The sequence below is a fragment of the Sarcophilus harrisii genome, chromosome 6 (genome assembly GCF_902635505.1).
Source record: "Sarcophilus harrisii chromosome 6, mSarHar1.11, whole genome shotgun sequence".
Lineage (NCBI taxonomy): Eukaryota > Metazoa > Chordata > Mammalia > Dasyuromorphia > Dasyuridae > Sarcophilus > Sarcophilus harrisii.
The window spans coordinates 197,745,686-197,760,542 of NC_045431.1; the positions used below are offsets into that span (position 1 = coordinate 197,745,686).

General features: G+C 33.3%; 1 protein-coding gene across 3 annotated transcripts in view; it reads left to right on the forward strand.

Annotated features, from left to right (window-relative positions):
• The window catches only part of PIK3C2A (phosphatidylinositol-4-phosphate 3-kinase catalytic subunit type 2 alpha), a 149,060-nt gene that overhangs the window by 67,240 nt on the left and 66,963 nt on the right, over positions 1–14,857 (forward strand). For all 3 annotated transcript variants that reach the window (XM_031941880.1, XM_031941879.1, XM_031941881.1), the window contains exons 3-6: positions 5,516–5,616; positions 9,480–9,637; positions 12,205–12,325; positions 13,480–13,591. In XM_031941880.1, the coding sequence (XP_031797740.1) occupies positions 5,516–5,616; positions 9,480–9,637; positions 12,205–12,325; positions 13,480–13,591 (492 nt within the window). The remainder of the gene's footprint in view (positions 1–5,515; positions 5,617–9,479; positions 9,638–12,204; positions 12,326–13,479; positions 13,592–14,857) is intronic.

The window sequence follows — 14,857 nt, forward strand, 5'->3', positions numbered from 1 at the left end:
GATAGAGAGCTGGCGTTGTAGCAAGCAAGAAGTGAGCCTAAGTCCTCCTCTAATATTACTGTGTAAGTAACCTCCCAGTGCCTCAGGTAACTCTTACTAGGTCACAATTTGCAGGAAATGTGTTGATCTGCTTTGGTATAAAGGTCTTCATTAAGTTCCCCTATGTCAAAAAAAAGCACATATCCCTTCTCCCTTACTACCCCAGAAATTAGATGCCATATGTTTAGCTTAAAGTACTATATGAGAGTAGAAAAGGGAATAATCATTTCTGGATTGAGGGATGTGATGATATCACAAGGAAGAAAACAGTGGATGTGGGCCTTGAATATTGAATGGATAAAGGAAGAAAATGTTATGTATGTTAGAATTAGGCATATCAGTCAGATTTGGTATGGGGGAAAATCAGATTAAAGAGTAATTGGGAAATTTTAAACAAAATAAATAATTATAAAATAGGACATAACTAATGTTAAATCTATGGTTTTCTAAGTCATTATGCAGTTTGCAGGGATCTTTATGTATAGTTCATTGGCCCTCTATTAACCCCACTAGCTTAGAGTATAGAGCCTTTGCAATTAGGTCCCATAAGGTTCTTTTCCTTTAAATCCATCTGCCAAAAGACTTCCCTTTTCCTCTTCTTGACTGCATCTTGGAGGGGTCTTAGAGTCTTTGGTCTACTCTTAATTCTCAGACCTATTTGGCTTCCTTCTCAGTGGTTGTGGAATGATTCTCTGCAACTCTTGTCACTCCTGCCCTTTCTCTCTTTTGTAGGGCAGCTCTAGCTTCTCACACTTGATTGGACAAACAGGAAATCCCCAACTGGTCTTTTTGGTAAACTGAAGAATCACCAGGCCTTAAAGTTTGCCCTACCGTTGTGTACCCTCCAGATCCATAGCCCTTGTTATGTGTCAGGAGGCTGTAGGGTAAGGATCACTAAGGACCACCAAGCTTTCCAACATTTAACCCCTAAGCTAAATCTTGGGGTAGTTTTGTTTCCTGCAGTTGGAATAAGAGCTTTTGGCAAGATGGAACTGCTTGGCTTTTCTTTTTATATTCCTGGCATTTAGCACAGTGTTAGGTACTGTATACATTTAATAATAGAGTATACATTTAAAGAAATGTGTTTTTATTTATTTATTCATTTTTAGTAGGATAAAATGCTAGAAAAAATGTTTGGGCCAATTATGGCAAACCTTGAATTCCATACTAAGGATCTTGGACTTGATAGAAATCTAATACTTCTTTTTAGAGTTAAAGACACTCACATGAAATCCAAAGTTTTAAAGAAAAGCTTAAAGGATAAGTTTTGCTGACAATTTATAATATTCTCATGAAGTTGCATTTGAAGAAATTTTCCTAGCTTTAGTTTTGAAAACAAACAAAACTCATGTAATTTAAATTTGAGTCAATTCATATAGCATGAAATTTATCCTGTAGTTTGCACCTGAGTGCTGAATTCATCTAACTACTTGTTGAAAACAAAGTTTTTCACAGTTTTAAATTTTGAGTTTAGAAGTGTATTTTATTTAATTTATAGTTTCTTTCAAAATGTTCATGCCCAGGGTATCCCAAAAGTTATAGTTCGTTTTTAAAAGTTTTAATTTGTAGGCATGGACCCACACTTAACACCATATACCAAGATAAGATTAAAATGGGTTCATCATTTAGGCATAAAGAATGAGATTATAAATAAGAGGAACATAGGATAGTTTATCTCTCAGACTTGTGGAGGAGGAAGCAATAGAAAATTTTGATTACATCAAATTAAAAAGCCTTTGTACAAACTAATGCAAATAAGATTAGAAGGGAAGCAACAAACTGGGAAAACATTTTCACAGTTAAAGGTTCTAATAAAGGCCTCATTTCCAAAATATATAGAGAATAATTGACTCTAATTTTTAAGAAATCAAGCATTCTCCAATTGATAAATTGTCAAAAGATATGAACAGACAATTTTCAGATGATGAAATTGAAACTATTTCCACTCATATGAAAGAGTGTTCCAAATCACTATTGATCAGAGAAATGCAAATTAAGACAACTCTGAGATACCTCTATACACCTGTCAGATTGGCTAAGATGACAGGAAAAACTAATGATGAATATTGGAGGGGATGTGGGAAAACTGGGACACTGATGTATTTATTGTTGGTAGAGTTGTGAACTGATCCAACCATTCTGGAGAGCAATCTGGAATTATACCCCAAAAGTTATTAAACTGTGCATATCCTTTTTTTTTTTTTTTTTTTTTCTTTTTTTTTTATTTAATAGCCTTTTATTTACAGGATATATACATGGGTAACTTTACAGCATTAATAATTGCCAAACCTCTTGTTCCAATTTTTCACCTCTTACCTCCCCCACCCTCCCTAAATGGCAGGATGACCAGTAGATGTTAAATATATTAAAATATAACTTAGATACATAATAAGTATACATGACCAAAACATTATTTTGCTGTACAAAAGAATCAGACTCTGAATTATTGTACAATTAGCTTGTGAAGGAAATCAAAAATGCAGGTGTGTGCATAAATATAGGGATTGGGAATTCAATGTAATGGTTTTTAGTCATCTCCTCAGAGTTCTTTTTCTGGTATAGCTAGTTCAGTTCATTACTGCTCCATTAGAAATGATTTGGTTGATCTCGTTGCTGAGGATGGCCTGATCCATCAGAACTGGTCATCATCTAGTATTGTTGTTGAAGTATATAATGATCTCCTGGTCCTTGTGCATATCCTTTGATCCAGCAGTGCTACTACTAGGCTTATACCCCAAAGAGATACTAAAGAAGGGAAAGGGACCTGTATGTGCCAAAACGTTTGTGGCAGGCAGCCCTGTTTGTAGTGGCTAGAAACTGGAAAATGAATGGATGCCTATCAATTGGAGAATGGTTGGGTAAATTGTGGTATAATGAATGTTATGGAATATCATTGTTCTGTAAGAAATGACCAGCAGGATGAATACAAAGAGGCTTGGAGAGATTTACATGAACTGATGCTGAGTGAAATGAGCAGAGCCAGGAGATCATTATATACTTAAACAACGATACTGTATGAGAATGTATTCTGATGAAAGTGGATTTCTTTGAGAAAGAGAAGATCTAACTCAGTTTCAATTGATCAATGATGGACAGAAGCAGCTACACCCAAAGAAAGAACACGGGGAAATGAATGTAAACTGTTTGCATTTTGGTTTTTCTTCCCAGGTTATTTTTACCTTCTGAATCCAATTCTTCCTGTGTAACAAGAGAATTTTTCGGTTCTGCACATATATATTGTATCTAAGATGTACTGCTACCTATTTAGCATGTATAGGAGTGCTTGCCATCTGGGGGAAGGGGTGCATGGAGGGAGGGGAAAAGTCGGAACAGAAGTGAGTGCAAAGGATAATGTTGTTGTTGCTGTTTTTTTTGAAGTTTTTTTTTTTTTTTTAATTATTATAGTAACTTTTTATTGACAGAATCCATGCCAGGGTAATTTTTTTTTACAACATTATCCCTTGCACTCACTTCTGTTCTGATTTTTCCCTCTGTCCCGCCACCCCCTCCCCTAGATGGCAAGCAGTCCTGAATATGTCCTAGTATATCCTAGATACAATGTATGTGTGCAGATCCAAACATTTTTCTTGTTGCACAGGGATAATTGGATTCAGAAGGTAGAAATAACCCGGGAAGAAAAACCAAAATGCAAACAGTTTACATTCATTTCCCAGTGTTTTTTCTTTGGGTGTAGCTGCTTCTGTCCATCATTGATCAATTGAAACTGAATTGGGTCTCTTTGTCAAAGAAATCCACTTCCATCAGATTACATCTTCATACAGTATCGTTGTTGACGTATATAGTGATCTCTTGGTTCTGCTCATTTCACTTAGCACAAAGGATAATGTTGTAAAAAATTACCCTGACATGGGTTCTGTCAATAAAAAGTTATTAAAAAAAAAAAGAAAAGAAAAGAAAAAAAATTTTTAATTTGTTGTTGAGTAGTGTCTGACTCACTGTGTAGCACACCAGGCCCTACAGTGTCTGCCCATGTATAAACTTAGCTATATCATCTGGCCTTCCCTTTTCTCCTTTTGCCTTCAGTCTTTTTCAACACCAAAGTCTTTTTCCAGTGAACTCTGTCTTTTCATTATGTGTTCAAAGTATTTAAGCTTTAGCTTCAGTATTTATCATTCCAATAAATAGTCTGTATAATTTCTTATTGACTGACTTGATCTCTTTGCTACCCAAGAGACTTCCAAAAGTCTTATCGCGTACCATAATTTGAAAATTTCTGTTCTATAGTGTTCAGCTTTCTTTATAGTCTAACTGTTATAGCCATACATTATTATCGGAAAAACCATGCTTTGACAAAAAGGATTTTTGTTAGCAGAATGATGTTTCTGGTTTTTGGTGTGCTGTCCAGATTTGCCTTAGCTTTTCTTCCAAGGAGCAAGCATGTTTTAATTTCATGGTTGCAGTTGCCATCTGTAGTGGTCTTTGAATCAAAGAATATAAAATCTTATACTGCTTCCATTTCTCTTTCCACTATTTTCCAGGAAGTTATGGGACAAGTTGCTGAAGCTTTATTAGGGTGCCCCAAAAGTCTTAATGTAGCTTATATAAGCTTATATAAATACCATATGACTCCCTGTGTAAGATATATAAATTTCAAATTGTCCATTGATTTCTGAGACATACTTTTACATAAAGAACTAGTTATCAGATGAATGTCCTGAATTTTTCCCCCCTAAGTTTTGGGCATAAACTGAATATTTTGCTCTAAATTAGGTCTAATTATATATTTATTAATGTACTTCAGTAAGATTTGGAATGGAATGGTCTCTCATAATCTATAAGAGCTGAAAGGGGTATTAGAGGACTCTCCTATATTTCCTTATTTTACAGATGAGGAAGTTGAGACTCAGCTTAAATAATTATTCTGATGACATAGCTAGTTAAGTAAAATAAAAAAAAAAATTAACAAAGATCTGGACTGGTACTTTTTCTACTATACTACAAGATTCCTGGCATTCCTGTGTTACACATTTATTGAATTAGAAAACTCTATATTAGAGATTTTTAAATTGCTGCCTTTATATTTCTTTCTTAGAAATAAACATGCTTTGAAAGACAAACAAACAAAAAAAAAAGAGTTAGTTGGATAACTGTATCTGTCTCAGACTATAAGTGCAGGAGCTCCTTAATTAAGAATTTTGTTGTACTTTGATTAAGATATGGGTTTTGATCTGCTCCATTTCTGACCGAAGCTGATTTGCAACAGGAAAATCCCTGATTCTTAAAGCTCACCACATTGATGCTGAAGTTAATTTGGTTCTACCCATTGCAATTCAGAACTCCAGAGTTCATAAAATCCAACAGCCTCAGCTCTATCACAGGGGTTGGGGTTTTAGATGTGTATCACCATGCCCAGTAAAACAAAAATAGTTCATGAAATTTGAACACTAACACTATGAATATTTTACTTACTTTAAAAAATAACTTAATATTATTAAAACATTTTTTCTAATTGCAGAAAGACAGTGGGACCAGTAGTTTGTCAACTGGAAGTTCTCTTTTGCAAGAAATTGAAATCCAGAATGAGGAGGTGGCAGCTTTTTGTAGAACCATTTCAAAGTAAGAAAATTTTCTTTTAAGCTTGTGATACATATTTTTTTGTGTTGATTTAAGGAGCGTTTAACTTGGTGAATGAAAACTAATGCCAGATTGTAATTACACGGTATGCTATTAGTTGTTTATTGTTTGTTTATTTTAAGAAATAATTTGATTCAGACTAAAATATAACTTTAAAATTTTACCAAATCTTTCCAAATAATACAAGACTCCAGGGCAGACGTGACTATGGAGATAGAAACAAAATCAATATGGTGTGTGAATGTTATGAGGCCCAAACAAAAGATTACCAATTCCTTTCCAGGATCTAAAAATACTCTTTTTTTTAAAGATAGCATTGTACTAATTTTGAAAAGTCCTAGAATACTATAATAATTAGTAATAATAATTATAATAACAACACTAATAAGTAGCATTAACGCTTTGAGGTTTACAAAGCACTTTACAAACATTACCTCATTTGAACCTCACAACAACCTTGGCAAATTAGTATTGTCATCATCCCCATTTTATAAATCATGAAACCTAGATAAATAAGTTGAGTGATTTATCCAGTGTCACACAGTTGGCTAAGAATGAATTTGAATTGTAGTCTTCCTGACTTGATTCTCTCTATCCACTGTGCTGCCTAGTTGTCTATAAAACTCTTTTAGTTAAATTTACTTTAATGTAAAAGACATTGGAAAAACAAAGTGGATAATAAATGCATATTGCCAGTCACAGCTATGTGCTAAACCCATTCAGTGTTTGCATCTTTGCTCAGGTACTATAGATACATAATGAGTAGTAAAAGATTTGGACTGAGTCACCATTGGGAAATAATGCATGTATTGCTTTTAATGATGACAGACTACATACTGCTACAAAGCCTATCTCTTTAATCTTAATAATTTCCTGGCAAGGAGACATTACAGGAAATCATGTTCTTTTATGATATCAGAGGAATTAAAACGACCAAGAACTTTAAAGGACAGTGGTGAGTATAAATAGATTATAGCGTGTTCCTAGAAATAACTTTTATGCCTCTAACACCTCTAACACCTTCAGATCAAGCCTCTGAACTGGTTTTGGAGTAACAGAACCCACAAATATTTGGAGTGCAGCAAGTTTCCAGCAGAAGATACTTTGGAAGAACTTCAGAAAAGCTTTGTTTCAATTGGGAGGGGGCAGATGGTCGAGTGAAAATGCAGTGCTAGGAGCAGGGAGCCAGGGTGTAGGGAATCTATTAAGTGGCTTGTAGGCTACTCTGTCCTGGCTACAAGCAGCTGGATAAGCAGATTATCTGTGAGACATCCAAAGCAAATGCAAAAGGCAAATTTTATAAAATTTTATAAAAGATGAACCTAAAGAGGCTGTTGCCTCTTTGCCTTAAGAGCAGACCTCAGCGTTTAAAAAAAAAAATGAGCAAAAAGAACGCTGACCATAGCTTTTAAGGAGGAGAAGAACAGACTTCAAACCCTGAGTATCCTAAAGGCACATCATCTCTAGATGAAGTTCTAAAGGGGTAATTAATATGAGTTTAATCCCATCTCTTAGAAGAATTCAAAAAGGATCTTAAAATGAGACTCAGGAAAAAAAATGGGAAAGGAAGTGAGAACTTTGCAAGAGAATTTGGAAAAGGAAAAACAGAAATTATTTGAAGAAAACTTCTTTAAAAATAGATTTGATAAAATGGAAAAAGCATATATCACTTTATAAAATAGAAATGAAAAAGAAATCAATTAATTGAAAAACAGAATTTGTAAAATGAAAAAAAAATGCAATGAATAAAACACCTCATTTAAAAGTTTAATTGGCCAAATGCAAAAACAATTTTAAAAAAACCTAACTGAAGAATATAATTCAGTAAAAATTAGAACTGAACAAATGGAAGTGAATGACTCAATGAGACTTTAAGAATCAATCAAACAAAACCAAAAAGAAAAAAATAGAAGAAAATGTAAAATACCTCATTGGAAAAACAACTGATCTGAAAAATAGATAAGAGAGACAATCTTAAGAATTATTGGACTTCCTGAAAATCATGATGAGAAAAAGAGCCTAGATAGCATCTTTCAGGAAATCAAAGAAAACTGCTCTGATAAATTCACCAATCACCTCCTGAAAGAGACCCCAAAATGAAAACTCCAAGGAACATTATACCTAAATGTCAGAATTTTCAATTCAAGTAGGAAATATTGCAAGCAGCCAGAAGGAAACAAATCAGATATTGAAGAGCCATAATCAGGATTACCCAAGATCTAGCAGCTTCCACTTTAACGGATTGAAAGGTATGGAATCTGAAATTCTGAAAGGCAGAGGAACTTGGATTATAGCCAAGAATCAACTATCCAGCAAAATTGAGCATCATCTTTTAGGGGAAAAGATGGACATTAATGAAACAGGTGAATTTCATTTATTTCTGATGAAAAGTCCAGAGCTGAGTAGAAAATTTGATCTTCAAATATACAGTTCAAGTGAAGCATAAAAAGGTAAAAACAAAAGAAAAGTTAAAAGTTTGTATCCCTATATGGGAAGATGATGTTTAACTCTTGAGAGCTCTGTCTCTGTTATATACTTAGAGGGTACAGGTATAATTTGATTTTATTGTGATGATATAAAAAAGAAATTAGAGGAGGAAAGGTGATTCTACTGAAAGAAGATGAAAATGGGAGTTTAAATGGGGTAAATTACATCTCATGAAGAGGCAAAAAAGACCTATTACAATTGAGGGAAAGAAAGAAGATAAATATTGTGTGACTCTTAATCTCATCAGATTTGGCTCAAAGAGAGAATATCGGACACGTTTAGCTTCCCAGACAACTTGTCTCATCCTATGGAGAAGTAGGAGGGGAAAGGGGAAAGAGAGAGGCTATGTATTAATACATAGCCAACTCAACACTAACTTCCCAAGGTTGTTGTGAGGTTCAAATGAGGTAATGTTTGTAAAGGGCTTTGTAAACCTCAAAGTGTTAATGCTACTTATTACTGTTGTTATTATTATTACTAATTATTATAGTGTTCTAGGACATTCACACACCATATTGATTTTGTTTCTATCTCCATAGTCATGCCTGCCCTGGACACCTTATTCCATTTCCATTGATTTATGTACCCTTCTATAGTCCATCTTAGCCTATCCTTTCCCTTCTTATTTCTTTATAGATTTTGAAGGTTACATATGTGTATGTTTGTATGTATTGTTCCCTCTTTAACTCATTTCCAGCATGATCAGCCCTTCTCCCTCATCTAATTCTTCTATATTGGTTCTTGCTATTTTATTGCTAATTGCTATTAATTTATATAGTATAATTATATTTTTAGCTTTTCCTAGACAGTTTTGCTTTTTAGAGCCATATCATACTCAGCTCTCTTCCAGTCTTTCTTTTGGACTACCTAATTACTAATGTCAGTCTTAGATTATGATTTAGATTTCCACATATAAAACATAAGGAATTTGTCCTTATTGAGTCCCTTGAAATTAATCTTTTATATTGGCACTTATATTGACTTCAGGTTTATTTGAGACAAAATGCTGAAAATTTGACAGTTCATTGAATGTCAAAAAATTAAAAAACAAAAGCCAACAGAAGAGAACAATGATAGCAGTGTCCTGAAAATCTAAAGAAAAGAGAATTTCAAGCCAAAGAGGGTGATCAGTAGTATTAAAGGCTACAGAAAGATTGAGAAGGATTCTTGTCCTTTTCCTGTTATTACTTTCTTTTAAATGTGCATGCTGTTTGCAATTCATTTATCATAAATACTTAATAGACTTTTGTAAAAGTGAGCAAAGATATATTGTAGTGGAAAAACAAGCAAAATATTTGGTCTAGAAGAATTGTTTAAAACCAGTTTTTAACAAGTAAATATTTTTTTTTACTTAACAGATTGAGGACCAACTTTCTACATACCAATCGAATCACAAATCCAGGTTATGTGCTAAGCCCAGTTATGATGCAGAGAAACACATGTGGAGAGAATTCTAGTGTGAAGGTTTCCATAGAAATCGAGGGATTTCAGCTACCAGTTACTTTTACATGTGATGGTATGTCTTAAATACATGTGTTGGATTGACTTTTTCTAAGTGAAAGGTAATGGATACAACATTGTAATTCTTTTTAATTAATTATCATTAAATCTATTATTTAGTGAATTGCCATTCATTTGGATACCCTTTTTGGATTCTTCTCTTAAGAAAACAGGTGACCTAATGAGTACTTGGTTGTTTTAAAAATAATTTTGAATTGTATTTGTTATCTTAATATATTTGGCTCAGGTTTTTAGATGTATGACATGGAGGGCTAATTAGGGGTTCCCCAACTCTTAAATGTTTATTTGCTTTTGGTATTTTATGTAGGGAACATATAATTTTTTCCTTAGTTCTAGGCCTATCTTCTAGAATCCTTTGTTCACAGACATATTCTGTTATTTGAAAGATTGTTCTCCAGTTCCTTCTACCCCAAAATTTCTGGGTGATACCTTTTAAATGACAGTCATATCTTTTTTTTTTTTTTTTTATTTAATAGCCTTTTATTTACAGGTTATATGCATGGGTAACTTTACAGCATTAACAATTGCCAAACCTCTTGTTCCAATTTTTCACCTCTTACCCCCACCCCCTCCCCCAGATGGCAGGATGACCAGTAGATGTTAAATATATTAAAATATAAATTAGACACACAATAAGTATACATGATCAAACCGTTATTTTGCTGTACAAAAAGAATCAGACTCTGAAATATTGTACAATTAGCTTGTGAAGGAAATCAAAAAAGTCATATCTTTCTTATCTGATTTTTATATTTTTATAAAAGTTGCAAATTTTCAATATTCTAAAAGCAACAGGAATAAAGCCAAAGATTAACTGGAAATCTTGAGATTTCCTTATAAGTATTTTTAATTTTAATAAGATTCCATATGTAGAAAAGTTCTTAAACTTCTACATCAAGCTTGGGTCTTAAGTTATGCCTATTCTTTACTTGAGGACTTCAAATCTGGAGTATATTGAAATATTAGATCATGTTCCTTTTTGTCTCGTACTTTTAATGATTTTCTTTAAATGAGAAGCCTCTGAGAAACAAATATCAATCAAATGCAGAAATTCAAAACCAGCCATTTAAATTGGCTTTCAGTTTAAAAGATAAAAATTATATTTATTTGAGATGTTACATGTTCTGAAATATCGAAATTTTGAAAAGGAAAGTCTAAGTACAGTTAGCATTAATTTCATCCTCTAAGGAAGATTGTATTGGCTCAAATAACTCAAAGCAATATTTTGGGATAATACATAATTAAACAGTTGAGTTCAAATGTATAACTTGTATTAAAATATAATTAATGTTGTGTTATAACCTAGCCATTCTCAAAAAGGATTTAAAATGTTAACTTTTTGCCAAACTTAATTTACAAGTATAAAACTATTTTCATGGAGAAACCTCACCAATCCTATTGTCAAAAGCTAAATATAACTATAGTTTGTTGAAGACTGGTACCCCTTATGGATAATTAGGTAGGGTTTTTCATTGTATTTTTATTAATCTTCTCACTAAACTATTCCATTTTGATATTAGGTTCAGGTACAGTTATTCAGATTATTAGTGTGAAGCTTATTATTATGGGCTACTGTAATTTTTTAAAAAACATTACTTAATAGTGATTATTTTTTAGTGTTTACTAATGCCAAATATGGTGACAGGTTTCTGTATTCTTTTGTGAAAAGGTTGAGAGCTTGTGTTATTAGTCTGTAATTTTTAACTTGGGCTTTGGGCACAGACAGTAATATACATATTCATGTCTATTTATACGATCTTCAGTAATTTACTCCATGAAAGTTCTACTCTGATGCCTAATCATGACATGGAGGTGACTGAGTTTTAGAAAGGTTCTGCCAGCAAAATGCGAGGTTTGTTAAGGTCTCCCATTCTAGAAAGACTCTGAAGATGTGCTTCATGAATCCAGGTTTGTGTCTCTGTCTGAGGACCAGCCTGAATGTTTAGAGACTTAATACCTGGCTGGCCATAGACAGGATGGTGAGGGTTTTGGGATCACAGCTACTCTCCCTGAATTAAGAAGGGATTATTGCCATTTTGGAGGGGGATTATCCACACTGATTAATTAAATGTCTTTAAGTTGAATGATGTTATTTATCTCATTTCCATATTTGCTGTTCCTTACACATTGTAGACATTATATGAACAAGCATTAATTTTTAGTTACAAAATATCTTGTATATATGATTATTTGATCAGCACAACACTCTGGAGCAGGAAGTGCAAATATCCTCATTTTTAAAATAATAAAACTGAGGTGTAGACAGAGTAAATGATTTGCCCAAGTTTTATACGGCTTGTAAGAAGTAGAATTAGATAGCAGGTCTTCTGATGCCAATCTGGTAATGTTCTTTCTTCCAAACTCTATTGATCTGGTCCTTTTTACAATCTACCATATTCCTTTGTATTCCTAAATAGTGTTATCTTCATAAGAGTTTGAACGTGATTTTTTTTTTTAAGAGCTACTTAATCTGTGTAGAAAGCTTTATACTTATACTTTATACTTATACTTAAGTGAGCAAAATTAGATTTACATGTAACGCCTTTTTTTTTTTTTAAATAGTAAGTTCCACTGTTGAGATTATAATAATGCAAGCACTTTGCTGGGTCCATGATGACTTGAATCAAGTAGATGTTGGCAGCTATGTCCTTAAAGTCTGTGGTCAAGAAGAAGTACTTCAGAAGTAAGCATGATTACACATTTAGTAAAAAACCTAATGCTTAAAGATGCTTAGTTTAAAATGGAGTATCATTGTAATATGCATAAAACATGAATTCTATTCAACTTTTATTTAAAAATTTATATATATATATATTATTATTTGGACTGGTAATCTCCTTAAGCATATTATGGTATGATTAAATTCTATTTTAGCAGACATAATTCTGTGATTTGTTGTTTTTCAATTGTCAACCGTGATTTGTTTTTTGTAGCTAATCATGAATATCTTGTTAACTTCTTTGTCTCATTTACTTAACAAATAATTTGCTATATCTGGACATTTTTTAGGGAGTGAAATAGTACATGCATAGAGTCTAGGCCTGATAGAGGGAAGACTTAAGTTCAGATGTGGCCTCAGACACATCCTACTTGTGTGACTTTGGACAAGTCACTTAATCCTGTTTTCTTAGTTACTCATCTGCACAATGATCTGGAGAAAGAAATGACAAAACTTGGGCTCTTTGCCCACAAAAACCCCAAATGGAGTCATGAAGTGTTGGACACAGCTGAAAAAACCGAACAGCATTACTAAGCATGTTTTGCTGTAGTCTTATCACTTTTTGTCTCATCTCTAATCTTTTAGAAATATCTGACTACTTTTTGTACATTGCTTTGAGCACATCTCTTAATAGACGTGGTTTTGCTAGTTGTCTTAAAGAGGAGGGAAGTGAAGAAGAGAGAAATTTGGATTACAAAGCTTTGCAAAAGTGAATGTTGAAAACTATCTTTTAAAAATAGAGTAGAGGCAGCTAGATGGTGCAGTAGATAGACCACTAGCCCTGAAGTCAGGAAGACCTGAGTTCAAATCTGGTCTCAGACACTTAACACTTTTAGCTGTGTGATCCTGGGCAAGTCACTTAACTCCAATTGCCGCAGCAAAAAAAAAAAAAAAAAAAAAAATAGAGTACATCCTTTAAAGTTCTTTATATTTGTTTTTAAATTCACTGTACTAAGTTACTCTTAAGGCTTTCCTTTGATCTGTTTCTACTTATTTTGTCATCTGTCTCAGCGTCTAGTGGTTCCATTCATTTCATTGAAGCAGTATTTATTCTGGGTCTTCATATTGTAATTTTTAATTTAATTAAGAGAATATTGCTAAATGATTTTTTTTAATAGTAACCATTGCCTTGGAAGTCATGAATATATTCAGAACTCTCGAAAATGGGACACAGAAATTAAACTGCAGCTCTTGACCTTTGATGCAATGTGCCGAGATCTCGCTCGAACAGTGAGTATATATATATATATATATATATATATATATTTGCCTTTGGTTGAATTTTATAGAAAATTTAAATTGTATTCTAAAACTGATTTGTTTCCTGTACTTTGGAGTAAAAAAAAAACCAAACAAACAAGAATTGAGAGTTGCTGAAGAAGAAAAAAAATAAGGACTTGATTTGTTGGTATGAGAGAGAAGTGGGACTTTTTTATTAAGAGCTCTTCAATACCTGACATTTGAAGAAAATATTTTTTCCAATTTGGCATAGTTTATTAGAAGCTAATTCTCTAATTTGGTTATTCTTCTGGCGTTAAAAGTAAATATGATGGGGGATAGCTAGGTGGTGCAGTGGATAGAGCACCAGCCCTGAAGTCAGGAGGATCTGAGTTCAAATCTAAGTCTCAGACACTTAACACTTCCTAGCTATATGACTCTGGGAAGTCACTTAACCCCAATTGCCTCAGCAAAAAAAAAAAAAAAAAAAGAAAGAAAGAAAGGAAAAAAGCAAATAAGATGTAAATAATAATAGTGTTACTGTTTAGATTTATCTACTAAGTGCCAACTGCTAGTAACACAAGTACAAAAAAAAAAAAAGAAAACATTATTTGTAATGAGCGTATGTCATATATACATATACAAATAGGTGTAGCATAAACATAAAATTAATAGTTATGTACATACAAAATAGTTAAATAAAAGCAAGTTTTGGAGACAGCAATTAACAGCTGAGATCAGGAAAGGCTTCATGCAAAAAACAGTGCCTGATCCTGTGCGTTGAGATTAGGAAGGCGTGTGTATTGGATATGTGGGAAGGCCAGTGTTATGAGAAGTCAATTTGGCAGCGTGCAAAAGTGAGGATGACATCCAGGGTGTTGGACAGGTAAATGTAGAGGGCTTTAAATACTAAACAGAGAAGTTTATATTTTATTTTGAAAGCAATAGGAAGCAGGTTGAGTAAGAAAGTTACATGGTCATAAGGAAAATTACTTGGGTGTTGATGGAAGATTTGAGGCAGGGAGATCAGTGAGGAGGCTGTTGGAATGAAAGCTTGAAGTCAAATGGTAGTAGTGAAATTATATGAGTGGAGAGAAGCTGTCACATGTGAAAGAAGTTGTAAAAACAGGAGGGACAAGATTTGACAAGTGATTGGATTTATGGCATATGACAGGTTATGAGGACAAAATAGTGCCACAGTTACAAATCAGTGAAACTGAATGAATGTTGGTACCTTTGGCAGAAACAGGTAAGTTTGGAAGAGGGGAAGATTTAAAA